General features: G+C 35.7%; 1 protein-coding gene across 3 annotated transcripts in view; it reads right to left on the bottom strand.

Moving 5' to 3' along the window:
* Nucleotides 1–17,353, bottom strand: part of cacna1g (calcium voltage-gated channel subunit alpha1 G) — a 362,705-nt gene that overhangs the window by 226,757 nt on the left and 118,595 nt on the right. For all 3 annotated transcript variants that reach the window (XR_015504196.1, XR_015504197.1, XM_087276432.1), the window contains exon 3: nt 270–381. Coding sequence is in view for 1 of the 3 variants with exons in the window: in XM_087276432.1 (XP_087132558.1) it covers nt 270–381 (112 nt within the window). In the remaining 2 variants the exon portion in view is untranslated. The remainder of the gene's footprint in view (nt 1–269; nt 382–17,353) is intronic.

Here is a 17,353-nt window from a genome sequence, read left to right as displayed (position 1 = left end):
TAAAACAATTAAGTAGTCTCCAAAAAAAATCTAAAGTTGTGTTGATTCAACTCATTTTAAATAAAGAGTTTGAACAAGAGGTAAAAGTAATTTTGTGAGTGGATAAAATGGATATTTGCTTTAATATAACCTCCTTTTTTTAGCTGTAACATGTTAAATTTAATTTCAAATCTATGTCCAATTACATTTCAACTAGTTTTCCCTTTATTTGATCTATTTAAAGAGTGTGTGGTTATGAATGGTGATGCATTGTAGATTTGAACCCTTACCTCCAGTATCTTGCATCGCTCTGAGTCACAGTGGCTGTCCTCGCACGGGTGAAACATCCCCAGAGTAACACAGTTCAGCAGGATCACCAGCATACTGGCCCTCTCGAACCACGTGGGAAGAAGCAGTCAAGGAAAATATGTACACACTGGATACAGTCATAGACATAGCATATGTTTTGTAAAGAATTAAAATGAATGACATTACTGAAGCCTAGATACAAGATTCAAGTTAATGGTGGAGACATTTTCGCTAGCTTAGTACATGAAAAATGCATGTGGCTGTAGTGATACTTGCAAAAAAAAAAAGATTTTATCGTTTCATGCACAGTTCCCTCCAGTTTTAACATATAAAGCATGTTCTATTTTCTCAGGAAACTGAGAAATTTTATGATTTATGTTTTATGTCTTTATTTAGGGTTGTGAATTGTATTGGGATGCTGATCTCTGTTTTGTTGACTTCTGATGATAAAAATTCAACTGTCCATTTTAAGTGACTAATACAAAAGTTTTAGTGGTTTGAAACAATGTATTGTATAATAAATAATATGCAGACATTAAAAGTAGTGGCAGTTTATGAACAGGTTGTTGTATCGTAATTTACAACACCAAACCAGACAAAATATCACAGTAAACTACTAAAAATATCAGTAAAAGTCACTTTTTCAAACAATTCAACATCAAAAGTTGAAGGAAACATAAAGGTACCACAATGCAATTAAAAATCATAAATAAATAATATTAATTAAAAAAATCATATTTCAAAATATGGAAAATTGGTAATTTACAAAAAAAATTTTTCCAGTGTACAGCTGATTATATGTTTCGACAAATTAAAAGGTTGATTGGCAATGCTATCTTTTTTTATCTGTTTGAAATAACTACTAGTTACTACACTAAATAAGATCGAAGAACACTTACTGTATATTTTTACATGAATGCGAAGAGCTGCATAAAGTTCATATGATGCAACGTTGCTATAATGTGCACAAATGTAGTGGACAGGTTGAGGCATTCTGAATTAACAGGGGGAATGTCTGAGAAACATACATTCTCCAAAACAACACAAAACAGTACAACATAACAGCAAAGCCTCCAAAAATTCAGCCAACAAACATTGAGATATTGACAACTCATCTGCATTATACTTGTTCAATTTGTAAACATAACTTGCAAAATAACCAAAAGAAAAGACTAAAATAATTTTATACCTGGAAAATAACTGACCCCAAAAAATAAATGACCCCAAGTTCCTTCATCCTTTTAGCGCACTGCTAGTAATTGATCACGGGGTCTGTAAATGTGTAGCTGGTTCCTCCGGTGCCACATACCCATCCAGGTATAAAATCTTTAAAATCTAAAAGCACAAAAGCTTCAAATCCACCAACGCAATAATCAAGACAGTACAGCTGATATCGAAAAGCAAAATATCTAAAGAAAACAGACAGATGAAACAACAACGAATTACTGAAGATGCCAAAAAAAATACAATAGACACCTCTGTGTAAACACTTACATGTTGTGATTAAAAAAAGACTAAAAACTAAAATAAATAAGAGTTTGGAGGATGCCTTGGGCTTAAAACTAATCAATAACATTACATTAAATTTGTATTTAGGTATTTGTAAAGGTAACTGTCATATTATAAATTTATGTACCAGTAAGAATTGGAAAAAAATCACATTAATTTTTGCAATCATGCACTGAGGTAAAAGTGTTTTGAGGTGAAGCACTATTATATGATAATCGACTCTATATGTCATGTTCACCAGCGATAAAACCACCAGAGGTCGCTGGTAAACACTCACAGCCACAAGAACTACAAATCTGCTGATAAATGGACTACAAGAACCAGTCAAGCTCCACACACACAACCGGTTCCAGATCCTGACTGATTGCATACACACAGCTGATGCTGCTCATGTACTGATTACACACACATATATATATACAGCTCACTTTGAAACCCTCATTGCGGAGTCTTGTTTTCCCGTGTTTTGACCTTAGCCTTGTTAGCCCATTTGTCTTAGTCTGCCGCCTGCCTTCTGACCTCTCGCCTGTGTTTGACTACGATTCTGGATTGCCCTCATACATCTGTTTGCACCTGTGTTGACCATTCCTTGCCTGACCACTGAATAAACCTGAACGTGGATCCAAACTTCTGTTGTCAGTGTCACCCCTAGTGGTTACACTATAATTATAATATTCGTGATTAATTGTTACTGTATTACTACCTTTAGTTTTCATTTAAACCAGCGAATTGTATGTATAGGCATTCCTAATGCTGGTAGAGGCATACAGTAACAACTCATGTCACTGAGACCAGCAATAAAATTTCAAATAAAGTACAACTAATGCTAATTCATTGTTATCTCATTTTAATCCAAAAGGTGTCCCTTTATACTGTTATAATATGCTTTAGAAAAGGTTAAACTGCAATAAATCACCACTTTACTGTAAGAGATCACATTTAGTTATTACAGCTTTAACAAATAACATTTCAAAGGCTAAAATCACTTTCTCTGTCAGGAAAACAAGGTCAGTCTCGATAAACGTATTACAGGCCCAATGGTGCTTTTGTCATTATGTTCGTCATTATTTTTCTTGATTTACTTGTGGGAAAATAAATGACCCCAAGTTCCTTCATCCTTTTAGCGCACTGCTTGTAATTGATCACGGGGTCTGTAAATGTGTAGCTGGTTCCTCCGGTGCCACATACCCATCCAGGGGTCGAGCTCGCACATTTACATCTAAATTAAATACAAGAATGCTAATGCCTATACAGGGTGCCGTCTGAGCAAAGTGGCACCAGACAGAAATCAGCTCATTTTTCACAATTACTGCCATCGGAGGGCCCAAGGGGACACTATTAAAGCATCCAAAACAACATAAGAGGATGAGCTACCAGACAGGAAAGTTCCCTGCCAGCAGAAACTCTGATCATGGTCAACAATTTTGTCCTCCAGCATCATAACTGAATAAGGAAACTATGCGACACGTTAGACGTCAAGAAACAGGTTTACAGTGGGCCTTTTATGTGATCACACTTTCACAATAGCGTCATGAAACAACCAGCCTCGCTGCTGTGTACAGATATATGAGAAGTCATAAAGTTCAGTAATGTATCTCTCGACACATTCTTTGTTCAGTGAAATAATTTCTGGTGTAATGGCTTGACACTGGTGTTATGCTATTTTACAGTTCTTGACCATAATGAACATCTCCAGTTGCATAAAGGAGCTCAGGCTGTAATGTATTCTGCATGAATAATGTAAACAGACAGAATGTGTCTTATTCCACCAGAAAGGAGGAAGACTAATTACGAGCTGCTAACTTCTCTCTGGCATCATTGATCTATATACACTGAACAAGAGATGCAAGCGAGAGACATTCGAACTGAAATTTGTGAATGAGGAAAACTCTGTTAAAAAGGTTGAGTAAAAAAAAATTATGATATACAACAATATTTAAATAAATAATGTAAGTAAACCATTGTTCAAAAGTTAAGGGTTGGAATAAGTTCCACATTGATAATCAAAATAAATTTTACATCATATATAAAAAATAATTTCCCTTTAAAATTTGATCCCAATTTTTATTACTGTAGGTACTTACATCAGAAAAATAGGTACAATGTACTTAATGTGATCATACAGTATTGTATGAGGACCCTTGACGTGGGATAAAGGTAAGGTTAGAGACAGGCCTGGGGGTATAAGTAGGTTTAAAGTTGAGTTAAGGTAAGAGATGGGTCAACAGTGTGATTTTTCAGTGAGTTTTTTATAGGAAGCAATACAATATTATATCATACCTGCCAACATTCAAGTTTTTCCAGGGAGTCTCCCGTACTTCAGACATCTCTCGCATTGTTCTATCTCCCAGAAATCTCCCGGAATTCCACCACACCCCCTCACTTTTGGTACAGTCCCCATGCGCACCGAACCTAACGAGCAACCATCTACATACCCGCTTTCCGCTTTTCAGTTTGCGCACACCTACCACCCCCACTCTTCAGTTCGCACACACCTTCCACCCCCACTCTTCAGTTAGTGCGCACCTTCCCCCCAGTTCATCACTTCGTGCACACCCCAAAAAACCTCCCCGCCCCTGCTCTTCAATTTGCACGCACCAACGGAGAAAATCTACCGGATTTTATGATCCGAATGTTGGCAGGTATTTATTATATTTGTGCAAAAAACATTAGATTAGTCAGTACTAAAGCCAAATTTGGACCTAATCTAACAAAATAACTTCCCATAATGGTCCAAAAACTAGTAGACCCAAATTTATATGTTATAGAAAAATTATTATTATTATATACAAATTGAAAAAAGAGAAAACAATCTTGAGAAACAAAAAATAAAAAATAAAATGTTGAAATTTCGTAGGTTGTAATTTTTTTTGCAACAATTTGCTTGGATCTTTATCTTTAAATTTCTAAATATTTCTAAATATTTTTGGTGGTTAAAATATTATTTTAATAAATATATAATAAATCTGTTTTGTTTAACTGAACCAAAATACATTGCCTATGTTTACTGAAAAATGGATAAAAATATTCATTTTTAAAATGGGGTGTATTCAGTAATTCTGAGCACAGTATATGCAAAATAAGTATATTGTGCTAAATAATTCACTTAAATGTCAGTACATGGTAATTCTAACCAATAACAAACTTTAAACGGTAGGTAAAGTATTACTTTTTTTTTTTGCTTGTTAATGGTAAAATTATCTTCCCCAGTCTGATATTATATTTACTAGCATTATCTTTCATACAGTCACACACAGTCTTCCTTGTGGGTTTTGTTTTTATCATGTGACCTTCCCCATGTGCTCCATTTGTTGATGTTCATCTGTGTCACCTGTGTTCATCCCCTGTATGTAATTATTGTCATCGTTCCCAGTGTATTTAAGTCCCTGTGTTTAGTCATTCGTTGTCCGGTATTCTCTCTGTTGATGTCTTGTTTGTTGCTTGTCTTCACCCCATGTCCTTCCAGTGTTCTTCCTTGTGAGTAAGTATAATAAATCAACGCATTTGACAATCTTGCGAGCCTGTGCCTTCCCCAAGTGAACTCGGGGCGTTACACATACTGTGCACTTTTTTTCTGTGTCTTTTTATTTATTCATTCATTCATTTTTCTTTGGCTTAGTCCCTTATTTATCAGGGGTCGCCACAGTGGAATGAACAGACAACTATACTGGTATATGTTTTACACAGCGGGTAATGCACCCTAACCCTTCCAGCTGCAACTCAGTACTGGGAAAGACCCATGCACAATCACACTCATTCACATATGGTACAATTCACCTGTACCGCATGTCTTTGGACTGTGGCAGAAACCGGTGCATCCGGAGGAAACCCCTGCCAACACTTGGAGAACATGCAAACTCCACACAGAAATGCCAACTGACCTGGCCAGAACCAGGAACCTTCTTGCTGTGAGGCAACAGTGCTAACCACTGAACCACTGCACCACCTCTTTGAATAAATTTTATATTTAAGTATATAATAACGTATTTTGAAGTAAATTACTCAAGCACATGGCATATATCCAATGAGAAGAGGTGTATCAGATCACAGTTGATCTGTGGAAACTGACTACTATGGTAAAATTATAAAACTTTGCAATTGATACACGTCACCAAAGTTGCAAGTGCTTTCTAGCAAACAAAGTCCATAAAGAGTACTCCATTCACTACTCGAGCACTGATTTATTCCAACACTCTCTAAGATTGTCTCCACTGATGCAGTGTGTAAAGACCAAATTAAGTTCTTTCATAGCTCGTAAGAACATACAGTATGTAGATACATTTATCAAAAGTCCTGTATAATTTAGAATGAGACTACTTAAAACCATAACATGAGCAAAACTGTGAGTCAGTTGTTGCACCACTTCTTACAGCAGTTTTCTGGAATACAATCTGATCAGCATCGGCTCATTATGAAAAAGTAACCTTACAGTGTATACATTTCTGGAGATTAGGAATTATGTAGCCAGAAGTATGCATGGCTGCATTTTGTCTTTAACAAGAGCGATACGAGGCTGAATGACCATTCCTTTTCTCGATTACCAGCTGAACGCCGCTTACTGCATGTGAACGGTTTGTCCGGTAACTTGACATGTATGTTGGCGCACTTGGGAAGCAGAGTGAAGTTGGCCGTGACAATGGGGTTTGAGTCCGGTGAAGAATGATTCCAGAAACCAGATAAGCCAAAAAAATAAAGTAAACGAGTAAATAACAGGGTGAGAATGTGGTAAAATCTGAAAATGTGGTAAAAATAAGGGAGCTTTTCTTTTTGGGTTGGCTATTTCTTGCTGAGTTTAGGGAAGGGTGGGTGGGTCAATCGGGGCTTTTTAAAATATTATTGGTTGGCTTTAGGAAAGGGGGAGGGTGAGGGTATCGGTCTGTTTTTCAGTCAGTCAGTTGGTCAACAGCCACTTCTAGTGGATTTACATGAGAACAGCAGGCGTGAATGGCACACGCGAGAGAAATTTAAGATCTGAGAAGGAGGACACAGCGGCCTCTGGCGGATTCGTGAAAACATAAACTGCAAAAAAATGTAGTTCCTGGGAAATATTTTGTGCTCTCCAGATATGTATATAGGGGTACATAATCAGAATGGGCCAGGGTTGTCTTTTACAGCTTCTTGATCTTGAAAGATTTATATATATATAACCTGTATAAAACCATACAATGAGCAGAACTGTGAGTCAGTTGTTGCACAACTTCTTACAAGTATACGATCTGATTGGTCACTTTCCACCATCTTTAAACCTTTTTCTTAGTTGCTGCATGGAGGGCGCCATAGCGACCAGCATCTTCAGGTAGAATGTTTAGAACTTCCATTTACAGCGTTTACAACTGGTAATTTGCGCTCCGAAAATGTGTTTTAATGGCGTTTTAAGTGGATTACGGAGTGTTTTGTGACAAAACTTTGAAAGGTGTGTGTTAAAGCTGTTTTAATCTTTCAAATGTGGTTGAAGCTCGCGAGAAAAACGTTCTGCTAGTTCACGTGTCTGCTGTCAGAAATACAGCATGTGTGTTTTCCCGGCCTAACAACTCTTAGCTCAGCGGCTTTTCAACACACACAGGCACCCACACACACGCAATACTTCACTGCATTATAGAGCAACCAGATTACTGGCATGAAACCTAACAGGTATGTAAGTCATGCAATTTACAAAAATGACCAATAAAAGTCTTACTGATCCTCTGCTGGCTGATTTGCATGTTGATTCTAATCGCGAGTCGTTTATGTTTCATTTAGTGAGTTGTATTTACCACGGTTTGTGTTTTTCTGTCATTTCAAAATATCACTTTGTTTACAATTTGTCAGAGTTATTAAATCAGTGTGTTTGTGGGACATTACAGGCTACGTGTGTGTGTCAAACATTTTGGTGAATTACACTTGTTTAGGTTGGTTATATATTTGAAAGAAAGACAAAATGTTGACTTTGGCGATGATGAGGCTTCATTTAAACAGCCATCTGACAACGAGTGAAAAAATGCCTCACAGCAGTTGTTTTCCATCCCATTACATCACATTTATTTAAATGATCAGTCCAGGAGGTGACGCTGCTCGACAACAGTATTAGTTCAAAGATGATAAAAGGAGGTAAAATAGATTAAAACTATCATTTCAAAGCTGTTCAAATGTAACTGTTTATACACATCAGCTGTCGACCGGAAATTCTTAGAATTCTCCTTGTGCTTACACGCAAAGCATAATGGGCAATTTTGCGTTCTAAGAAAAAGGGCTATATATTTTGCATAATGATCAAGAACCTGTAAAATGACAATTGCAATGAATGTTTTCTCATTTTCCACAGCATTTTATCTTTTATAATATTATAAAGCAAGTAGCACTATTTCCCTGTCTGACTGATTCAATCTCTACATAGACACTCCCAAGGAAACCTATGCAAAGATTGAGATGAGGAAATTGCCAGGTGCATTTCAGTGAAAACAACCAACCCACCACATGACACATTATCCAGCAAGTTGTCAAAATCTCTTTCTAAAGTTGTCTACTTGTATGCCAGTTTAAAAAAAAATCTATAGCAACCAAAACAATATACCGTATATAAAAACAGCAGCAGAGCCATTGGCAATGTTTAAATGCCCTACGGATTTAAAGGGTTAATGAATGCAGCAAGTCACAGACACTGCAAATGTTTTCCTTGGCAGGGAACAGTAATAAAAGACAAAATGGAGAGAGTCGTGTGGACAGTAATAACCAGACAAGCCCCTATAAACAATAAATGAGAACACTGGAACACGTGCTTATGAATTATTTCATAAAGTGTGGCTTTAATTTGGAAAAACAAAGCCGAACGGGTAGAATGTGAAGTGAGAAGGGAGTTTAAAAATGCTGTGTGATCCGTAACGGGTATCTCAGTGCTTTTGAAACACTCTCAGCAGGCCGTGGCACACATACAGATCATTTCCAGCAAGCAGACATGCGTTTTCCCTCACGTGGACCCCCTTCACCAGCGCAAGTGTAGGTGGGTTTCACTCAGGCAACGGTGAGATCAAAACCTCATCAACTCTTTATGTTGTGTTTATGTGGAGCTCAATTCCCACATGAGGCTGCCTTCATGCTCTGAAAAGCTTCACTTTCACTCTTCTGACAGGCTAGAGGAGTAACAAGGCATAAAAATATGCCATGCGTATGTTTGTGTGTGCGATTCTGCACTTTTTCAGGCAGATTTTGCCGACTAATGCCAGCAAACACACCTGAAAGAGTGACAGAGGTGGGCTGAATATGCAACAAGCACCGGTTTTGTCAAGCTCCCGGACTTGGGTATAAACTCACTTTATGCCAAGTGCTGAATAAATGAGAGGATGCAGAACTATTGGGACATTCTGCTAAAAGGAAACCCAGTTGAATAATAAACTGAAAGATATCCATTTTTACTATTAGTCTAAACAGACCAGCAATATCTATAATGGACATACTGTTGTATTTTATATGCCAGTTCCAGACCATCTGTTCAATCATTTCCAGTCTTCACATTTCTATCCTTCTTCTAAATGTGTTCATGCAGGCACTTTAATGTTTAGTGGCCCTTTCTGCGAGGTCTCAGAAGCCCATATGGATGAATGCCATGACTGGCTAATAGCCGTATTTCATCCGTCCTATGTTTAATTCAAGACTTTTGGCATTAGCTATGTTTCATCCCAGGCTCTTACATTCTCCAGTGTCACACGTCCTGACAGGGTCCTGTTCTGGGACCCTCTCAGGATTAAGTCTTCTGGTGCCACTGTGCTAAAATGCTCAGTCTGTTCCATTGAAAGAACCCCTCCATGCTATGATGCCATTAGTACACTTATTAGCAAAGGGCACTTTGCTTCCCTTCCTTAAAATAACTGAGTGGGTTTTAAGTAAATGCAAAACAAGTGTAAAGCAACACAACAAATTTGTCAGTAAACACGTGTCAGTTATTTCTATAATGGCAGAACTGAGGCAATCATGCCCATTTAAACATTGCCATGGATGGATGGATGAATGTCAGGATGCACGCATGAACAGATTGGTGGATGCATGGATGGGATTAGCAAAAGAACGAATGAAGGAATTAAAAAAGGAATTAATAAATGAAAACAGGAAGGAATGAATGAATAAGAACGGAATGAACTTAGGAAAAGGGAAGGGAAGGAAGCAAAGGAATGAATGAATGCATGAATAAAGAAATGTATGATGAAATAAAGGAAGAATTGAATAAACAAACAAAGACAGTAATGGATAAGGATATGAAGGAAGGAAAATGGGGCAAGGAAGCAATTAAGGATGCAATGGTAACATTAATTAATAAATTAAGGAATGCAAAATAATAAACAAAGAAATTATTTTTTTTAAATTATTTAACAAAACTACATTTTTTCAAAAAGTCATTGCCAGTTGTGAAATCCATAAAATGCTTTAATGAGTGATACAAAAATAATATAACAATCAGAGGAACACAACTTAGCCAACTCTCATCTCCACATCTACAATGACAGACATGCACCATACACCACTTCAGTCAATATTTCAGAGACATGAAGCTCACATCTGACACATCTTCATTCCTCAAACAAGCCCATCTGTCAGACTTTTGCGATGTAAAAGACTAAAGCTGTGAAAAAAAGGACTGGAATGTGATTCTAAGGACTTGGGAAAGAGTCTTTGGGGAATGTAAATGTTTTCATGCCACACAAGCTCCTTTCTCGAGTGCACTTAAAGTGTAACTGTAAAGTTAGTTGCATTGCTCTAGGGTGCACAGAAGAGAGTTTGAGGTAAAGCTCACCCTGACCTCTTTTAAAGGGACAGTACAGACTCAAATTAAAACTACTGAGACTGTCTAAAACCAGACATAGTGTATAATAGTGTATAGAAAAAAGTGTATTGTTGAGTTTTATACGATACTGGTGTCAAATCAAAACTTTTAAAAAGGTTCCTTAAAAAATGTATATTCAATTACATTGAAGAATAAATGAAAAAAAATAATATGCAAATATATACATTTGTAATTGTGTATTTTCTTATGTTATATAAGTACATTTGTATGCAAACATAACACTAAACAACAACTACAGTACTAACTAGAACTTCATTGATGAACTTGATGTTGGCTTGAAAAAGCCAATGTGACTGTGCTAGGACTGGCAATGGCAGTTGGCAGGAAGCACAGCAGTTGCTAAGTGGTTGCTAGACAGTTGCTTAAATGTTTATGGCATTGATAGGTGGTTGCTAAGCAGTTGCTAAATGGCAACGTTCGTATACATGTTTGATCCAATACTAATACTTAGTAGGTATTTCTAGCAAATTACTGCACTTAAAAAATCCTTAATAGCATATAGCTTATCATTATTAGGACTTAGTTTATAATTGTTACCATGAATTACCATGCACACAGGAAGTCCCATTTTCTAGTATGAGTCAAACGAGCCAATACCCAGGTCCCTTCGATGTTCTGATGTAAAGATATTACTGTTTTTAAATGGTTTCTAGGTTAGCCTTTTTTATTGCTATGGGGACAATTGACAACTTAGGGATAATACATCAAAGCCTCTTGCCAATATGAGTGGCTCAAATAAACCCTGAAGTCTCTATGACAGTCAAAAACTGGATTTGGACATTATGTAAAAATGGCTTACCATATTTTATTGAAAATATAACGCTTAATAAGTGTGAAAGTGATACATGCAAAAATGACTTACCATATCAGTAAAACACTGGACATTTTGTAAAAATGGCTTGCCATATCAAAAAAAATATGGAGTATAAGCCAGATTTGGGGCTTGTATAATTTGTTTATATCCCGGATTATTAAAGTGTAATATTTAAAAGCTATAACTCTGATTTGCATGAGGATATATAGCAATAATCTTAAATGCAGAAGGCACATTTTGACCAAACTTGGGCCTTGTAGCATGAACAGCCTAGGAGGAGTTTTCGAGGACAGAGTTGTGTAACAGTATGTTGGCTTTCTTAGGCCAACATAATAACAGCAAGTAACTATTCTTAGTATGCTACAATCCAACTTCTAATTTCAGCAATTACTTTATAGAAAAAATACCACTTTCGTGTTCTCTGGCTTAAAAAAAAACAGCATCTCCTGACTTACAGCATGAACTTTTGAACTAATATTGCAAAAATAATTTTTAGCAATTTACATATTGATGTGAAAGGGGACAACAGAAGCAATCGATAAGCATAAAAAATTCATTCATGCTCTGATAGTCACAAAACTTTGCTGAACCTAGTGACTTTGTTAGTACTACTTTTTCCTCCTTTTAAACCAAATTTCAGACAGGAGAGTGTAAATCCCATCTCACCAGCACACAAGATAATGTCCAAGATTTACAACATTAGCTGGTTTTAGTGTCTGTCCTAATGCGTTCAATCATCTGGTCATTTACACTACAAAAGCAATCCGGGTAAATGCGTCTTTGACAACCCTGTTTACTGCTGTATTGCAGCGTTGTCTACTTGTGATCAGACGGACAAAAATGCAGGTGTAAACAAGGCCAAGGAGTCTCATCTAGTGCACACGGTCTCTTGTTTTGCTCGATGTTAACAATTAGTCCTGCATGATCTTTCAGATAAACAAACATTAACAGGGCTAAAGAGCACAGAATTATAATATAAAACCAAAGGGGAAAAAAAACAACAAGAGATGTATGAACAATAATCAAGCAGATGGAGGTATGTTTTCTGCCATCTCTGCATTAATACATGATGAGCCTCTTAGCAAGTGACAATTATTTCAACTTTTCTACCAATATATAAAGCAAAACATCATAATTCCCTTAATTATGGGTTCTGAGACACTAAATGCTACTTATTAAACTTCGCTGATTAATCTAGTGAAAAAAGACACATATTTCTGATTCTCCAGAGGCCGCCATCAAAAAAAGCTTTTGCCAGGTTTAGATTTTAATCAAATGTTTAAGAGCAAAATTAAAAACCCTCTGAAGCAATTTAAAGGCCAGATGGCCATAAAAAACATTTAGATTTCATTGGCATCTTCTACTTCAAGTCAACGTCCTACTAGCAGCAGTTTTGCTACGAGATCAGAAGTCTCTGAGGCTCAGTGAGGAAGGAATCTTGACAAAAAGGGAACATTTAACGGCAGAAGTGCTAAAAGAGCCACTCATTCTCCACAAGGGAGCTGCTTAAAGCTTGAAAAGTTTGCGAGTCTCTGTTGCTTGTCTGTTAAGTGTAAAAAAATCCTCTAAAAATAAAGGGTAAACTTCCACGATGAGGTAAAGCAAGGTTCAAAATTAGAAACTCACTGTGGGACACAAAAACAACAAACTGTTCCAACCAAAACACATGGATAAACATGCATTGCTGAAGAGGTGAAACGGTCAAGATCTGAAAACGCTTTGTGGGTTTGTTAGTCGGCTGTGTTATCCAAGTGTGTATAAAAAGTATGGCTGAGCTTTTTTTCCTTTAATAAGATCTTTTTTTATTCTTCAATAAAACGAATTAAAAATACATTGAAAATACATTTTCCCCCAATTAGATTCAAAACTAAACAACTAAACAAAACAAAAAGAGCACACATTTTCCTGCTGAGTGAACGTAAAGAACACTTTTTCTACACTGTAAAAACTGCAGGGCTCCACACAATTCATTCATGTTGTCCCAGCACAAATTGATTAGATTAACTTAACACTTTTTAACACTTTCAAATTTAGGTGGAATGAACGTAAAAAACAAAAACAAATAAGTTGTCCCAATAAAATCTCAAGAATTGTGTTGTTTAATCTCACTTTAAAGTAAAATATTTTTGAGTGTATACATATAATTTCACATAAACATACATTTGTTTAGGTATACCTGTTCAACTGCAAGTTCACAAAAATATTCAATCACATGACTTAAAGCAGATCAAATGACACCAACTTCCCTCATTTTGCCAACACATAAAAAGTACCTCATTTGTGCCTTATTTTATAGTCCTCGCTGAAAAAAAATATGTTGCTGCTTGTTCAAACTACTGATATAAAATGAGTTGAATTAACACAATTCTTAAGGTTTATTTGGGATAGCTTAATGGGTTATATGCACAGCTAGTGTTTTTCAGCCAATGATAAACATCCGGTGAAAGCTTAATGTGACTAATTTCAATTTCATAAGGTTCCTTTTACAGCATCAATATTGTAATGTCACTAAAACGCATTCAGTTAAATGGACTTTAAGCATTCATTTAGTTGTTCAGGCGTAAAACAAGATGAAAGATTGTGTAACCTCTAGAGCCATCAGTAACAGAAACAGAAACTTTATTGAAAGTACTGGAGTTAAATAAACTGTCATATAAGACATGGTGGGAGAAAATGGAATTCATTACAGTGCTTGCTGTCCAGGTCTGAGACTCACTTTATATCATATAAAGACAGTAAATATCACTGATTTTTAAAGAAATCAGACCTTAAACGTAGCAATGTTAATATGGAAAGGCAGTTCACCAGAAGCGCTGAGGCTGACTAGCTTAAATTAAAAGTCCATGTGCATATACCCAATTATTTTATGTTCAATCCACTTTTTGATTACAAATCAAATCACTCAATTTTTTTTGGAATTTAAGTTAACTTAATCGATTTGTTTTGTAACAACTGAATTGTGTGGATACCAGCATTTTTCACAGTGCTTATCATAACTATAAATTGGGTGATAAATAAGTACTATCACTTAATGTTTTACTGAAACCATGTAATTTCTGAACCTCATATAACAAAATAACGTTTTTAGGAGATAAGAGCATTGTAAGTACACTTACTCTCTTTCCTTCGGCCTATTCCTCAGAACATTATCAGAGGTTGCCACATGATTGATCTTCCAGTTACTCTGGGATAGTTTTACACAGCTTATGCCCTTCTTGTCACAAACCAGCACTTAAACCCTCATTGCTGGGAAACACACACACACACACACACACCATACACACACACACACACACACACACACACACACACACACACACACAAACACACACACACACACACACACACACACACACACACACACACACACACACACACACACACACACACACACACACACACACACACACACACACACACACACACAATGTCAATTTTATCCAATTCACCTAAACCACATGGCTTCAAATAGAGATATATTGAAATGTTAAGGACATAGTTTCATTTAATACTTTATTAATTACTGATTCACTGGAATTTTTACTGATTGAGATAAATTAATTGAAAGAAAAGAAGTTGAAATAAGAGATGCTCTACATAACAGCAAGAAGTAAAACAAATAAACAGTTTCATTTAACTTGTCTGATTTGCTTTCATTTAACTTGTCTGTTAGTTCCTTTTTTTATTAAATGTGTACTGTCAGATTCCTTAGAATGAATCTAATGCAAATATTATTAGATTTAATTAGTTAAAAGATATGGTATAAATATATCTAACTGTAGAAAAAAAACTAGATACAATTAGATAAATTCTATGAGATTGGTTTACTCAATAATACAGGGCAAATACTATGTAGATCCATACACCAACATGTAGATTAACTAATAAGATAGTTAAAATAACTAATTAAAACACAATGGATGTATTAATATTATTACAGTTTTTTCTCATCTGTTGCATTTATTTTAACTAACAAATATAAAATCACATTAAGTTTATTAGTTACAATATGTTAAAAAGTATTTAATCCAAATAGATTGACATTTTAAATGCAATCAGAATACTCAATCTTACTTGTTAGGCCTAAATTGTTTTTGAGTGTGAAATATGAATTGTAAAATATACATACCTAGGAAAATTCATGACCAATTTAAAAGCCCATTAAAATCCCTGCCATGTGCAGCTTAATTTTCATACTGCTAACAACATCAATGTGAATTTTCTATATCTCACCCATCCTTATTAGCAGCTCATAGAAATGACTTCATTTAAATCAGCTGCTTCAGAATAATTTTTTGGTGCATTTAGACATGCACTATATGCCCAAATAAATGAGTTTACTCATCGCCAGGCAAGCCAGGCAAATTTAAGAATCAAAGAGCCATGACATGGAGTTAAGAGGGCAATAAGGAATAATTGGAATTGCCAAACATTTCACACAGTTAGAGGCTGCAGACGCTGAAAGCCAAGCATGTTGTGCCAAGAGACAACGATTTTCTGCCGCAGAGTATTAGCTTGTTCATTCGCTCAATTACTGCCCTGTTCGTAGTGTGCAGTACCTCAATGTGTCTCTGTCTTTTCTCCATCTGCCTCAGACTCTGAGTGTTGAGTCCACTTAGTCCAACAAAGATGAATGAGACACTAGAGCCCTACCCTTACTACCCTCCAGTCGGTTCTACCCTCCCTTTCTTTCCTGCAGATGTTTTAAAGCCCCCACAGATACTAAGACATGTGCTGATATTATAGACATTTACAGTATCGAGAGACTGCATTACTGAAAAGAATTTCAATGACTTTCAATTGTCAAAATATACCTTAACTTTCATATATAATTGAGCAAATTTCAACCTTCCACATGTTTGCGAGGGTTTCCTCCGGGTGCTACGGTTTCCCCCACAGTCCAAAGACATGTGTTATAGGTTAATTGAATAAACTAAATTGGCTGTAGTGTACGAGTAGTGTATGAGTGTGTGTGAATGAATGTGTATGGGTGTTTCCCAGTTCTGGGTTGTCATAATTTCTATTTAAAATCACATTAAAGTGTTATTAATTATGCTTTACCATGGTAAACATTAATGTTTTTTAATGTGTTAAAACTGTCCTGGCATGAGTGTTTTAATGATATCCTTAACATTAAATAAGTAGATTTGCTTCATTTTTCCTTCACTCAATACACAGAACATGCACACATACACATGCTGAGCAGTCTATCAACCTATTAACTGATCAGCTGTGCTGTTTTTTCTAATATATTGCACCCTGCCATGGTTGTGAGACTTGCTTTGACACCTGACATGGGTATTGTAATTGTTCAGAATAACATGAAAGCGCACTCCTATGCACATCTCACTTTGATGCAAAGGCCTGAATTAGCATTAGGAACTGGTTTCCATGGCAGGATTATCTGCTTTGATGCAGCAGGATAGACCAGAGTTCACACTTGAAGAAGGATTGCCAGGAACTCATCGTTTGAACGCATTGCTCTACATCTGTCAGCCGCTTCTGTTTAAAAGGTGCTTTGATAATGAATAAATATGATTAGTGAAACGTTTGACAGTGCATTTTTTTCTCCTGCTCCAGATATCTGGATATAGTCAATGATGGCATGATAATCAAAGCATTAATGAGATTTTATCAGCAACATTATGAAATGAGTACTAATTTCTAATTAATATTATTATGAAAATGATTAGTATTACTACAACTATTATTATTATTAATAGTAATCTTACTAATATAAATTATTATTAATTATTATTATTGCAACTTTTAATATTGTTATTGATATAATAATAATAATAATAATAATAATAATAATAATTACGATTATTATTATTATTATTATTATTATTGTTGTTGTTATTTTGTTTATTATTATTATTGTTGTTATTATTATTATTAATATTGTTATTATTATTATTGTTATTATT

The sequence above is a fragment of the Danio rerio genome, chromosome 12 (genome assembly GCF_052040795.2).
Source record: "Danio rerio strain M-AB ecotype USA chromosome 12, GRCz13ab, whole genome shotgun sequence".
In the NCBI taxonomy this organism is placed as follows: domain Eukaryota; kingdom Metazoa; phylum Chordata; class Actinopteri; order Cypriniformes; family Danionidae; genus Danio; species Danio rerio.
Note: the sequence above shows the minus strand (reverse complement) of the source record. Positions and strands in the feature narration are given on the sequence as shown.